Here is a 14,248-nt window from a genome sequence, read left to right on the forward strand (position 1 = left end):
TGACAGCCTGCTCTTCAATAATGACAGATGATATCAAGGCTTCCTGACTCCCTTCAAGTCCACTATTTCCAACTCTTCAGAACAGAAGGAATAAATGAAGTGAGAAGAGCACTGGAACAAGTCTAATAGACAGACTGACTAATCTCAGACCCCCAAGGTCAGACTAAAGCAATCCATTTCTTGGCTTTCATCAACACAAGACATGATTTATCCATCTGAAAGCAGGATTACAAACATTATACATCTCAATGATATGTTCTTCGCACCATGTAACTTTTTGAACAATGATAGATTGCACAGTTGCCAGAAAAGTAATGTCACGAAGCAAAAACTCATTATATTTTCAATAAAAACATTTTGAATTCTAAGAACAACTATACACATTAGCAATTATTACTCCTGCACACTTCATTTGGGGGGAAAATATCATTTTAAAATTCAGATATTCCTTGGGACTATATATCACCTTCATGGTCCAAACTTTGTACATTTGTGTTCCTCAAAATATGATTCTTACTCTAATATTTATTGTTTGTGGAGCCAGTTACCATGCTATAAATAATTATTAAATGAAATAATTTTATATTACAAAATTTTAATGATAATCACTGTGTTTTCACATAAAAATATTTAATAACTCCTAAATGATAACTCCTCCCATAGATCCAAAGCCACTTTTAGAGAAGAACATAACATAAATTATAAGAAACACCATGGGAACATTTTTTAAACACTAAAATATAATCATATAACAGGAATTTTGCCCCAAATTTTAGTGCTTTATAAGCTTTAAAGAATAGATGAGATTTAAGAAAGAAGTCATGAGCTATTTGGATTCCATTATTAAGATTCCATTAATTTCCCAGTTTATCTCTCATTTGCTACATTAAGGAACTGTTCTATAAGTCATAGTCATAATAGCAGTTCAGAAATTATTCCATAGAGCAATGTTAGTTAATTTGAAAGATTTCCACTGAAATTAAATTCTATGTAAAGGGTAACTAATTGCGATCATGAAACCTTATTCTACATTCTATATATTTTAAATCACATCACTATTTTCACTTATCTAAATTAAGTATCTCTTTTTCTATCAGGTCACAATTTTAGGGGAATTATATTGCCTAGGTGGAAGAGGACAGTGAAAAGTATTGTATCTCCAGTGGATGATTCATTTCACCAGCTGCCAGAATGCTGCCCATTACAGCACACCTGGACACACACAGCCATGACTGATTGGGAGGCATATTTATTTTGGCACGTTACAAAGGAGATGGAATAATAATTATTCTCCCTTGTAGCTAAAGGTATTTGGGAGCTGTGTCTCCCTACAAAATAATACAAATTACACAGCTGGACAAGGTCTGCATAATTTTACCATCTGTTCTCTATATTCAACCATCAATATTTCCCAAAGCAGTCTGTTTTTTTTAAAAAAATAAGACTTAGTTTTAAAAGACTTGGACTAACTGTCAACATTTCAGAGGAATATTATTTTTAAAATTAATACATTGAATATTGGTTGATAAATAAATATTACAAATTAATACTTTCCATAGTACTTTTTATTAAGGGAATTCTACAGACTTCTCATATTCTGATTCTGAGAAAATAACTGTATTGTCAGAGTTTTACAAAGAATCCTCCATGCAAAAATGGAATATCTGAGTACCTAACATAAAAGAATAGAAAGAAATCAGAAGTTTCTTTCTTCAGCTGAAGTCTTGGCAGTCACTCATCATCTTAAGCTAAAAATCTAGGGATCTGTACTCTCTCCTGAAAAGTTCCTTAGTTTAATATCTTAAAATATAATTTTAAATTAAAAATATTCTAGGAAGAGTTAATGAAATTTGCAGAATCATGATTTGCAATAAAAGACAATATTTCATCCAATGTAACCAGTGATAACAACCTTAGTCTTATACAACAAGTTTCAATATGGTATGAAATAATTTTTTTGTATTTCTTTCAAAAACACCAGAGAAAAAGAATTGCTTAGGATATTGAAAACTAAAAAACATTCTTATGGGAGTAACATTTTACCTTGTTTCAAAAGTAAGAACGTAAAACTATTAGCAACCACCAATTGTGTAGAGATTAAAAATAAGTCACTAAGCTACATACTTTATACATATCAACTCATTACTACAATCCAATAAGGCACGTGTCATTATTATGGTACTTTTTGAGATGAGGAAATCTCTTTGCAACAACAATGATGATGACAAAAAATCATTGAACCAATACATCAAAGTTCTTTAGTATTTGTATATATATTGATCGTGGACATTATCTATGTGTGAAACTAAGGCTCTTTGAGAAAAAGAAAAGGAGAGAAACAGAATCCTTGACTGGCATGTCTCTCTGACAGAATACATCAGAAATTCAGATCAAGCTAATAATGGCATAAATAGTCTTAAATATGCTTAAAATGCACAATAGTTTTTTGTTTTATACACTGAAAACAAAACCTATGTTTAAATTATTAAATAACATTAAAAAAAGAATATGAATTATCTCCATGCCACTGAGGTACCATGTCATAAATGTTATATTATGGGTTCACATCCAAACCTACAGTTTGCCCTTGTTTTTGTAAGAAATTATCTCTGATAATGGATTTTAGCAATAGGTCTCTTAAAATGTTTTTAGACTTAAAAGAGACAGCCATAAACCATAGCTATCTCTTTAACACAAAGCAAATTCAGTAAATACTTTACATGAAATCTAGTAAGAGAAGTCTTTTCTCCACATTGCTACTTACACACTAATTATTTAAAAAACAACAACAGAGCAACCTATTTATCTCTGTAATCAATAGAGGTAGAGTCCAAATGTAGTTTATCATTTCAGAGTAATGCTAGAAAGAACTAGTTTCTGGTAAATGTATGGTCTCTACCACAGTTCTAGTTATAAAGATAAAAAGATTGCTACAAATTTATGTTTCTCAACAAAAGAATCTTTCACATGTTTAAATCTGCATAAAGTGATTTGTATAAAGGTTACATCAGATAGTATGAAATACCGTTTTAACCTCAATTGCTGGGTCGGGAAGATCCCCTGGAGAAGGGCATGGCAACCCACTCCAGTATTCTTGCCTGGAGAAACCCAGGGACAGAGGAGCCTGGCAGGTACAGTCCATAGGGTTGCAGAGTCAGACTGACTAAACCAACTTAGCATGCACACACTCTGGTTTATGTGTCCAAAATTTGGACAACTCTGGTACTTGGCCAGATTTAATCAGCTTCCAATATACTTGCCGCCAGAACTTTAGTCTACCTTCATTTGAATTGTCAACCCTTTAGGCATGTTCTCTGAAGTCCAGGTTACTTCATACTGACTCACCTTTGTACTTGTTTCCCTGTCTTCAAAGTCTGTCCCTTCCTCTCCCTTTCTCTTCCTTTCTCTCTCTCCTTTATTACCTAAGGAACACCAGGGGCTTCTCTGGTGGCTCAGTGGTAAAGCATATGCCTGCCAATGCAGGAAACATGAGTTCAGTCCCCAGGTCTGGAAGATGCCCTGGAGAAGGAAATGGCAACCCACTCCAGTATTTTTGCCTGGAGAATTCCATGGACAGAGGAGCCTGGCGGGCTACAGTCCATGGGGTCACAAAAGAATTGGACACAACTTAACAACTAAACAACAACAAGGATCACCTACTCATCATTTGAATCTCTGTATAAGCAACATCTCTTTAGATAAATATTTCCTCCTTTCACCTCTGTCAGATTGGGGAAATAATCTACTGTGGGACAAATCACACCATGCTACAGCTATTTGATTACATATTTGACTCAATGCCTAGACAATAAAATCTTGAATGGAAGTCTTATTCATTACGTTAAATGATGCACAATAGTTGGAACATGGTAGATATTTAATAAGTCAGATGAGTTAAATAGCTCCAAAATTCTGTCTTTATCTTACATTGTACTACTCATATTGTCCTTCTTTTGACTTTCTGACCATAGATTATGTGATTTTCCTTATAAAGTCCATTTTTTATACAAATCATAAAAATCCATTTTTCAAAGTTCTAGATTAAAAATAATTCATTTTGGAACATATATAAACCATCATGCCATCTAATTATAAAAGGATGATTTTTATCAACAACAAAAAGTAAGAGCACGCATCCAGTTCCTCAAAGTTATGAGTGCCTATGATATTCTACAGCTATTTACAGGCTTTCATAACTACTTGTTCATTAATTACATCATTCTCCTTAATTGGATAGTTATGAAAAAAAATTCACATGAATACTAGAAATACTCAATTTTTGGAGTTCACAAATTATGGAACATTTGTGAGCAGCCAAGAGTCCATTTTAAGTTGTATGTATATTTTTAAGAAATGAATTAGCTAAAATATAAACCTATTCTTTTATGCTTTCAGGTGATCAGACAATTTAATATTGGATGTAGAATACACAATAAAGTTACTTACATCTAACTTATGATAAAATCAAGTACATTTTACTGCCCAAGACACTGATGATGATGATGAGAAATGATGAGAAATGATGGGGGCTAGTTAGCCCCCACTGAATTCCTTCTTTAGTTCTACTTTTTAACCACATAACCTTACATTTTATTCCTTATAAATATTTCACAGTAAATATAAATACTTACTTTTCAGGATTTTCTACTTCTTCAGTAACAAAGTTGAGATAAAACCTAAAAAGACATACATAAATTACAAACCTTTAATAAACTTTATGATCACTATCCAAAGTTTCACATTTTAAATATTTATAATCAAACTCAGAATTATAAAAACTTTATAAACAAATAACCTAAGATGAAATTCTCCAACACTAAAAGCTCCCGCATTTTATTTTTCTATTAAACAGTATTTATGGAGTTCTTTTCTATTTCTTAATTTTTTTATGGAGGTATAACATGAACAGCAAACTGATTAGTAAATAGTGAACAAATCTTAATGTATAAACATGTAAACAATATGTAAAGAGTAAATGTGTAAATATGTATAATGTAAAAACAGCAAACAAATCTCAATGTATAATGATAAATATTTATTTATTTATACACCTACACAACCAAAACAAAGATCAAAACATAAAACATTTCTAGCATCCTAGAAGGTTCCCTCAAGGCCCTTTGCAATCATCTATTTCACCCTCCTATAAAGGCAACCACTATTCTGATTTCTATCACTATAAATTAGTTTTGCTCATCTCATTACAATAGACTAATAACATCTGCTTGTATAACTATTACACACTATTTATTCCTTTGTGTCTGTTTTCTTTGCTGGACTTTATATCTGTTGGCTGTCATCCATGTTATTGTATTTAGCAGTATTTCATCATTCTTTATTTATTGCTGTTTTTCATTGTATGAACGTAACACCATACAGCCTACCACTGATGGGTATTTGAATTATTTCCAATTTATAGCTATTACGCATAAGGATACCATAAATATGCTTGTGCATGTCCTTTTGGGAACCATGCAGTCATTTCTTTTGGGCATATACTCAGAATATGGTCACTGGATCATAGGGTAGATACATGTTTATTATTAATTTTTTTTTTTTTTTTTACCATTTTTGGATTCCTAATTGCATTCCAGCAATATATGAGATTATTATGTGTTAGTCACTGGGGAAATAAAAGTAGGAAATCTATAATCCCTTTCCTTAAAGAGCTCATTGTTCATAGAATGGTCCATTGTGGATATAACAACACAGGAGGCAATGCTAGAGCATATCCAGGTTACCAGGAGCCAAGGGTGAGGTCAAAACCAGACTGGCAGGTCATAGAAAGTTTTTGAGAGGAGGCATCACCCAAGTTGAGGCTTCACAAATTCTTAACTATTAGCCCTGGTGAAATGGCATAAGGACACTCCAGGTAGCTGCTGCTGCTAAGCTGCTTCAGTCATGTCCAACTCTGTGCGACCCCATAGACAGCAGCCCACCAGGCTCCCCCATCCCTGGGATTCTCCAGGCAAGAACACTGGAGTGGGTTGCCATTTCCTTCTCCAATGCATGAAAGTGAAAAGTGAAAGTGAAGTCGTTCAGTCCTGTCCGCCTCTTAGCGACCCCATGGACCGCAGCCTACCAGGCTCCTTCCTCCATGGGATTCTCCAGGCAAGAGCACTGGAGTGGGTGCCGCCGCCTGCTCCGTATAGCACATACACATGTGGGTGTGGTAAAGTCCTCTATGCACAGGGCTATGAGCTGCGGCTTAGTAATCTGCAGTACAAAGGGTGCCCAGAGAGTGAGAATACAGTGTAAGGCAAGATGGCCTCTGGCTTCCGGGAATCTAGATTTCAGCAGGGGTGACGGGTCAATAAAAACTCTAGGAAAATAGAAGTACGATGATAACATTTCTCAGTTTTGGGGAACTGACTTACTAGATATGAACACTGAGGCAAATAGGAAATAAAAAATGGGATAAAAGATACTAAATTCTCAATCTGCACTTCTTCCTTTGAATTCAGTTTTCCAATATGCATCCCATCCAAATAACCTCAAGTCTTGTAGTTACAAGAACAACATGAGGTAAATATGCCTTATGCATAATAGTAACTATGAAGTTGCCTTTTTTTTTTTTTTTAATATTGAGGCAGCTAATTTTAGGTCCATTGTTAGTCAATACACTATAAGCTGATACTAAAGAACAGAACATTTTGAATATTTCCCCCAAGGCCTGAACACTTTTGTCATCTTTCATGTCAAGAAGCATTCTAGACACATGATATTTCACTTTCTAGTCCCATAGGGTTGCAAATATTACCCTAAACTTATGGCCGAAGAAAAATCCAGATTCCTTTCCTTCACTTTATAACTCTCCTTAGCCCACCCAGGAATGTTGGCTGCCTTGCATCCTTGACTTCTTTTTCCAGTCTAAAAGGACTGCTGGAGACCCTTTAAAGCCCTTAAAGTTCTCTTTCAAGGTTCCAAGATGCAGCAGACTCTTCAGATATGCACACATGATAAGCAAATTGTGAAAATGGGACAACAAAGGATCATAATGAACATAGCTAGACATATAAGAACAAAGACATTTTCATTTCTTCACTGCAGAGGCTTAGAAAATGTCCACAAAGTAAAATGTTATATTTTCACTGTACTCTTCTGTGTTCTTATTATTCCTTAGAAGATAAAATAGCCATTACATAGATCCACAGAAGCATGGGGCAATAGGGACAAATTCTGTATACAATCTAAAACCAAGTGACTAGAATATTAGACTATCAGGCTTTTACATACTTAAAGTATCTCATAACTTAAAACAAAGATGAGAAAACCTGTCTTATTCCATCTTTATTCACAAGCAGGCAATTGATGCTCATAGTTGTAAAAAACCAAGACAACAGGCCCAAAACGGAGTCATTTATACTTGAGCCTCATGTCACCAAACCAAAACATAATTCAGTTAAAGTTTCAGATCTCCCAGAAATGGAATCCAAAACCAGTCAGTTAGGAATTGCACTATTTAAGTATTCTACCTGGTAGCCTCTTGTTATCCCCTAAATGAAAATAACTCCGTAATAACCAACCTGTTTTTTAGCTTAGTTTAACTTCTTTGTTCCCACCCTTTCAGCCTATAAAAAGCTTTCTCTTTTGTACAGCTCCCTGGAGTTCCTTTCTACCTGCTAGATAGGATGCTGTCAATTCATATCGATTTTTTCTCAAACTCGTAAAAATTTTAATATGACTCAGTTTATCTTTTAATAAAATTAAGGTGCCTGATATTTTAAGGACTATGTGCGAAGCAGGAACATTTGAATATCTGAGAGAACAGTAGCAACAAAGGTGATCTAAAAGGTTAGCAGCCAAGGATATTTTCTAATGACTAGAAAGTAATTTTCTCAAACTAGAGGTTGTAGTTATACCAGGAAGGCAAGCAACAATCAATACTTATATCTGGAATATGCACTCTGAGGGATTTGATGCATTTGTTATAAGCCCAAGGCAATGGGAAGTACATGAAGAAAATGAACAAAACAAAAAAAAAAAAAACAAGGGGAAAAAAAAAAAACTCACACAAAAACCACACACACACTTAGAAATATTTCCAGGCTTCTCATTTCAAAAATAGCCAGTTCCTTCTAAACAGTTGTTTTAGAAACTGGTCTTTTTCCAACAATGCTAAGGAAAGAAAGGAAATATTTATGAAAAAAGAACCCAATTTCAAATATTTTCCATAGAGAAAAGGAAAGGACTTGGGACATGGTAGCAGGGTGGGAAGGAGAAAGCTTCTTACTTTGGTCCAAACATTCACCTCCTGTGGGAAATACACCTTTATGCTCCCCTAGTCTCCAATCATGCATCCAGAGCGTTCTCTATACATCTACTCAAGTTCTCTAGAGAATGTTCACAAGATGTATCGTTCCAGCTTTTCCATGATTGTGTATAAAAGGCATTGCAAAGCTGGCAATGCATTCCAATACCCAACTATGAATTATTTTAAAAAGAAGCTTATTCTTTAGATTAGATTTGACACAATGCTACAAAATAATCCCAGCAGATGCTTTAGAAGACTAAATCCATTGAGGATATGATTTAAAAGAAAAAAAAAAAAAGACACAATGAAAAACTATTTCCTATCTCACGGTTCAAAAAAAAAAAAATCCTACCAAGTAATATTTAGCTTTGGATCAGGATATGGGGCTGAAATTGGTTGAGTTCCCCTAGGCCACAGGGAGACTGACATATTTCTCTGAATGCAGACGTTGGCAATGATATTAAAGTTCTTTTGACCCAACTCTGTGACCTGGCTGGGTTAATGATTTCTTTCCCCCAATCGTGTTTCTGTGAAGGAGTTTTCATCATTCTAAAAAGGTCCAGCACTCCTCATAAACCAACAGCCTGCTCTATTCACATCCAAGGTCTGGCCTTGTCTTTTTCCTATTCAATGGGTAGGTGGTGAGTTGCTAACCTAACAAGGCTTCCCAGGCAACAAGGGTCTTGCTGCTTTTACTTACACTGTGGGTGGTTAAGTTCTGACGACAACGACTGCTTCTGTCTCCTTATTTGCAATGCCCCCTACACTTTCATTTTTGCATCAAACATTGTCAGGGCAGGAGCACAGGGAGTGGAAGCTCATTTACGGTGCCCCACTTATAATTCCACAACACAGTCTTTTAATTCCATCATGAAAGACAAAGAAAGGTCAGAAGGCGGGGTCATATTTGCAAAGTGACTACATAACCCCTGCTTTGGGCACTCTTTTTGTTTCCATCTTGTTCCATTTATATCCAGATATTAACTTTTTCCTCTGGAATTCCAAACCAGCAGACTATTTCTTCTAAACACAGCTCCCTTTTTCTAAGACGGATGGCCACATATTAACAAGCAGGTTATTTCTACCTACCTGCAAAGCAGCATTCAGGTAGCTGAACAGCTATTGGAGACATACAGGTACTTATCTGCCCCATACATAAATCACTTGTATCAGATAACATTCATTTAAAATCCAGGCCTTAATGTCTTATGACTGAACTCTCTAGAATATAAGAAAACCAAGTTTCCTGTTCTTTAAAATAGGACACGGACATGAGGATTCTATGAGGAAAAGTACAATATAAACAAGGGACATGTAAACCCCATTTGCCCTGTTGAAATAAATTTCTATGTCTAAGATGGAGCCACTAATCTCCAAGTCAACCCTGGGTTCTATACTTATTTCTTTGTTTTACATTCATTTTCCTTTTTTCTCTTCTTTGTTCCTTACTCTTCGTCCCATAAAAGCTTCCTGTCTTCCACCTCATTTTTAAGTTCTCTGGACTCTTTATATCACCAAAATTGTCTTTTAAAAATCTTTCTAACAAGAGTAACATTTTGGGTTTAGCATCAACAAAACTAAAGATTAAGATAATAAGATAATTCAAAATGAAAAGACTCTTTATACTTGGAAAAAGCTAGTAGCCCTCAAAAGCTTACAGAAATGGAGAAGATTTGCTCTCCATAAAGTAGGTGACTTGAGTATTCAGCCCTTGTAGTAGAGGAGTGAGTTGGGTAGAATAATATTTTAAGATTCCGTGGGAACAGATGCATGGCACTCACAGGCAAAAGAAACTTCATTCAATAGAATTAATCAAAACTCCCTCATGAGGATCTCCACATCCCACAATCCTGCCTGAATACTACCAAGCCCCCAACACTTGGCTCTAACGGAAAGCTTTTGTCACCTCCCCATCTTGCTCTGGCCCCTCCTGGTGACCCTCCCAGGGCTTGGCTGCTGCCCCAGGGCATTGGAGCTCTGATCAGGCTGAATAGCCATAGAATAGATGATTCCACTGCTAACCCTGGGAGCACAACTCCTTTTTAAATTTTTTTTTTCTTGCTCAGCACCACGTTGTGCTTTGGACAAAAATAAAAAGCCTTCAAAAAACTAAGACTAACGCACATACACAATGGCTATCAAAATATTCCAAAAGTACACAAATATTTTATGCTAGACTCTTCAGAGCTACAATTTTCTAAGAACTTCAAACATTATGCTTCAGAGGCCATGCTAAAATTTTTAGTTCCTCTACTCTCCTAACCCTCCTGTAGTGCTATGAATTTCCATAATTCAGTGAGATTAATAGGGTAAAAATTTCATTTATTGAAAAACATATTTTTATATTCCATGCATTAATTAGAGAGTAAGACCATAAAACTAAAGAAACAAAAAGAAATTGTGTTTGTATTTGAGATGCATTTACATAATTTTAAGCTAGTGTAGTTTGTTGCTTTTTTAGGCTCATAGAACATCCTCACTGCAACTGTACAATTAGCTCCATATATAATTTTTTAAAAAGAAATATTGCTACTAACTACTTCAAAACTGAAATTTAATTTTACTACAATCATTTTGATGTTTAAATAATGGCATTTCTAGTGGCATTTCTTGCAATAATCACCTCAACTGAATCTTACTAGATCAATAAAATTTAATTAGAAAATATTCCCACTCATAACCATGGTTATTGTTATTCAAGTTCCTAAACAAAACAAGACATAAATACAAAACTTTAGTGCTTCAACCAGAATGTCATCACATTTTGACATGGATCCACGGAAATGTACTTGTGGCACGGAGGTTTTATTCATCTTTTCTGCATTTTTTGTTTTCAAATGTTGAGGAAATTTTAAGGAATTTATAAAGTCCTTTAAAATGTAGCAGATTATCTAGTACATCTGATTTCGCTGTCCCATTTATTGCCTTTAGAGTACCATTTTACCTCCTGGGAACATGTTACTTATTTCCAAGTCTGAACTCTCTCTTTCTTATAGGAAGGTGGAAAAAAAAAATCAACTAATCACTCTTTGTGTAGACCTTGGAGCTTTAACTTGGAAGGCTTTTCGACAAAGTACTATTCTTTAATGGCTTTTGGCACTATTATGCCCTTACTGATCCATACTTATAAATGATTTGTATTGGTTCTCAAGACCCAGCATTTGTTTATTTTTTACATTATCATGTTAAATTTACATTATCAGGTTAAATCTAGTACCTGTCTTGACTGGAAACCTCAATGATGTTTGTGTTAAGCTGTATACACAGTGACTGGACTGGTGAAGGGAGCCACATTACCTTCCTCTCTTCAAGTACAGCATATCATGTTGAATTATGGCTGTTCACAATTACCTAGCACCTCGCTTGGCACTTGAAGTACTTGAAGGAATTAATGAACCATCCAAATCACCAGTTGATAGTGATATAAACTTACCAGCCAGCATACGCATACATTCCATAATAAAAAGCCAGTGGCAATCCCATAATACTTGCATCTCTTCCTGAAAAGGCATCTTTAAAATACTGTGTTTGCCCTGAAATATGAATAAAAAGATTAAGGACTTTTCAAAGAGCTGGTTATTATTCATTCTTTAACCATAAACATGAAAAGGAAGAGAAGGGGGCTTGGGAATGAACTATACAGTTTCAGGTCTAGACTTCTTACTCTCTGCTCATTTCCAACTTTATCTATTAATGCTGTATCCATTATCGAGAAGGAATCCCAAACATATGCTGATTGCCACTAACACTACTTCACATTTATTTTAATAAAATCATGGCAAAGAGGAAAACAACATTTCAAAAACAATCCCTTGCTTTAGCATGCCTCTACTCTTAACAGAGTTTCACCATGAAAGAAGACTAAAGGATCATCTGTAAATTATAGTTTTTAGGATTGTGATATAATTCTCAACAGTGATGATAATACAGTGCTTGGGAAGAATTATTCAAGGGTCTATCGTCAATGAAGAGGTGGCATGAAACCCCAGAACCACCTTCTCACATCATTTAACTTGCTTTTTTTTGCTTTCTTCCTATAGTTCATTAGATACCAACAGGGGTTGCAAAATGCTGTGAAACAAATCTGCTTGGCACTTCCAAGCTTGTTTTATAAAGAAAAACTTATTGGAGCACAGTTGGGCTTACTTATTTACCTAGATACCATCAGTCTATAGCTAATTTTACTCTCCAACAATAGGGCTGATAATTGTCACAGAGATCACATGGCACACAAGGTTGAAAACATTTACTATCTGCCCATTTACAGAGAAGGTCTGTGGACCCTTACCTAGAGAATGGCACTGCTTCCTTCTAGAAGCATGGAAAAGAATCTATATTGAACTTTAAATAGGTTTAAACACATTGTTGCATCAACATGTAGACTGAGTGCTTTTATGCATCATAGTTTTCTCCTCTTTGTGAGGGGACTTTTCTTCTATATCTTTTGGATAATTAAAAAATAGAAATTCAGATTTAGTCAGTCAATATTCAAAGTAAAGCATAATGAGTTTCTGTTTCCCAAAGAAACTAGCAAATGAGATTATCTAAATGGGAAATATGACTGTTTCAAAATTGGCCATCACATAAGTAAATAAAAGGGGGGGTAGGAGGTAGATGGTGTACATAAAACTCTCTCCACACTTAAATTTCAGTTTTTGTTTGCAGTTTCCAGACAACAACGTATATATCAATACAGAATGTGAGTTTTGAGGCCAAAAATGGAGAATATTGTGTTATCCACTAAATGGCTTTCTCTCAAAACATCCAATTCCTAAATATATATCATTTTTTAAAATGACACTGTCAACTTAGAAATATCTGTTTTACTAAAACATCTGTGTGTCCTCTTAGAAGAAAGACAGAAATCTTGGAACCCAGATTAAAAACATCTGCTATATATTGCTTTATCATGATCTGTGGTCTCCTAGGCCTTATGGGACAATATTGCTAAAAGTGCAATACTGAATAATCAATAAAAGATACCAAACTTTGTAAAGACTGACTCCTGAGCACAAAGTGTTACAAAAGAGAGTTGTTTCCAAATTTCAGACGTATTTGGCTGCATAACAGAGATCTCAAGAAGATGAAAGTTATTAGATTCAAAGGAAACTTTAACAAATCCTCATAAGAGAATATAGAACATACAATTATTTTCTGAATCTCATTAGATCAGAATAAATGTACAATCTGGGTAAGTAAAATTTTTCTCCTCTTGGAAGTTTTGTATTAATGTGAAAAATACGTGATAAGTTAGAAACAAAGAAATATCACTGTTTTCTAGTAACAGAGTAAATATACCTGCTAAGAATACTCTCCAAAATATTTAACTTATTTAAATGTGGTAAAATTCCCAGGTCATTTCTCTGTTAAGTGAGATATATAAGGAAACCTGGTCACATTAAGCACTGATAATGAAACTGGGGACAGATCACTGCCACGTCCCCTGCCGCTTGTTTGTAGAAAAGTTTTAGCCCCGTAGGCTTCCCTGAGTTCCAAAGAATGATTTTAATCAGAGAAGTGAGAAAATGCAGAAACAAAAGAAAGCAGTCAAGAAAGATAAAAGAGTAATAGTTTAGCTATAAAGCAAAATTAAGTTTCCTTAATTATTCCTTGGGCTTCCCTCATAGCTCAGTTGGTAAAGAATCTGCCGGCAATGCAGGAGACCTGGCTTTGATCCCTGGGTCAGGAAGATCCCCTGGAGAAGGAAATGGCAACCCACTCCAGTATTCTTGCCTGGAGAATCCCTCGGACAGAGGAGCCTAGCAGGCTACAGTCCGTGGAGTCGCAAGAGTCGGACACGACTTAGCGACCAAACCACGACCACTGGTTGGTCCTTAGGGCTACAGATAACATCCTGAGTCCTATCCTTGAGTTGTTTCCCAGATACTAAAGCCTCCCAGGCTTTAGTATCGGGAGGAAGAAGCTAATTGAAAGATGACCACAATCACAGAGCCCCCACATTGGCTGGAACCTAAGGATTGATAATGTTGACCT

At 35.3% G+C, this 14,248-nt stretch overlaps 1 protein-coding gene across 6 annotated transcripts in view; it reads right to left on the bottom strand.

The window, feature by feature from the left end:
* Positions 1-14,248, bottom strand: part of SLC7A11 (solute carrier family 7 member 11) — a 209,666-nt gene that overhangs the window by 171,718 nt on the left and 23,700 nt on the right. For all 6 annotated transcript variants that reach the window (XM_061142362.1, XM_061142360.1, XM_061142361.1 and 3 more), the window contains exons 5-6: positions 11,688-11,787; positions 4,632-4,676 (exon numbers count right to left, since the gene is read on the bottom strand). In XM_061142362.1, coding sequence (XP_060998345.1) covers positions 4,632-4,676; positions 11,688-11,787 — 145 coding nt within the window. The remainder of the gene's footprint in view (positions 1-4,631; positions 4,677-11,687; positions 11,788-14,248) is intronic.

Source organism: Dama dama, chromosome 5, assembly GCF_033118175.1.
Source record: "Dama dama isolate Ldn47 chromosome 5, ASM3311817v1, whole genome shotgun sequence".
Lineage (NCBI taxonomy): Eukaryota > Metazoa > Chordata > Mammalia > Artiodactyla > Cervidae > Dama > Dama dama.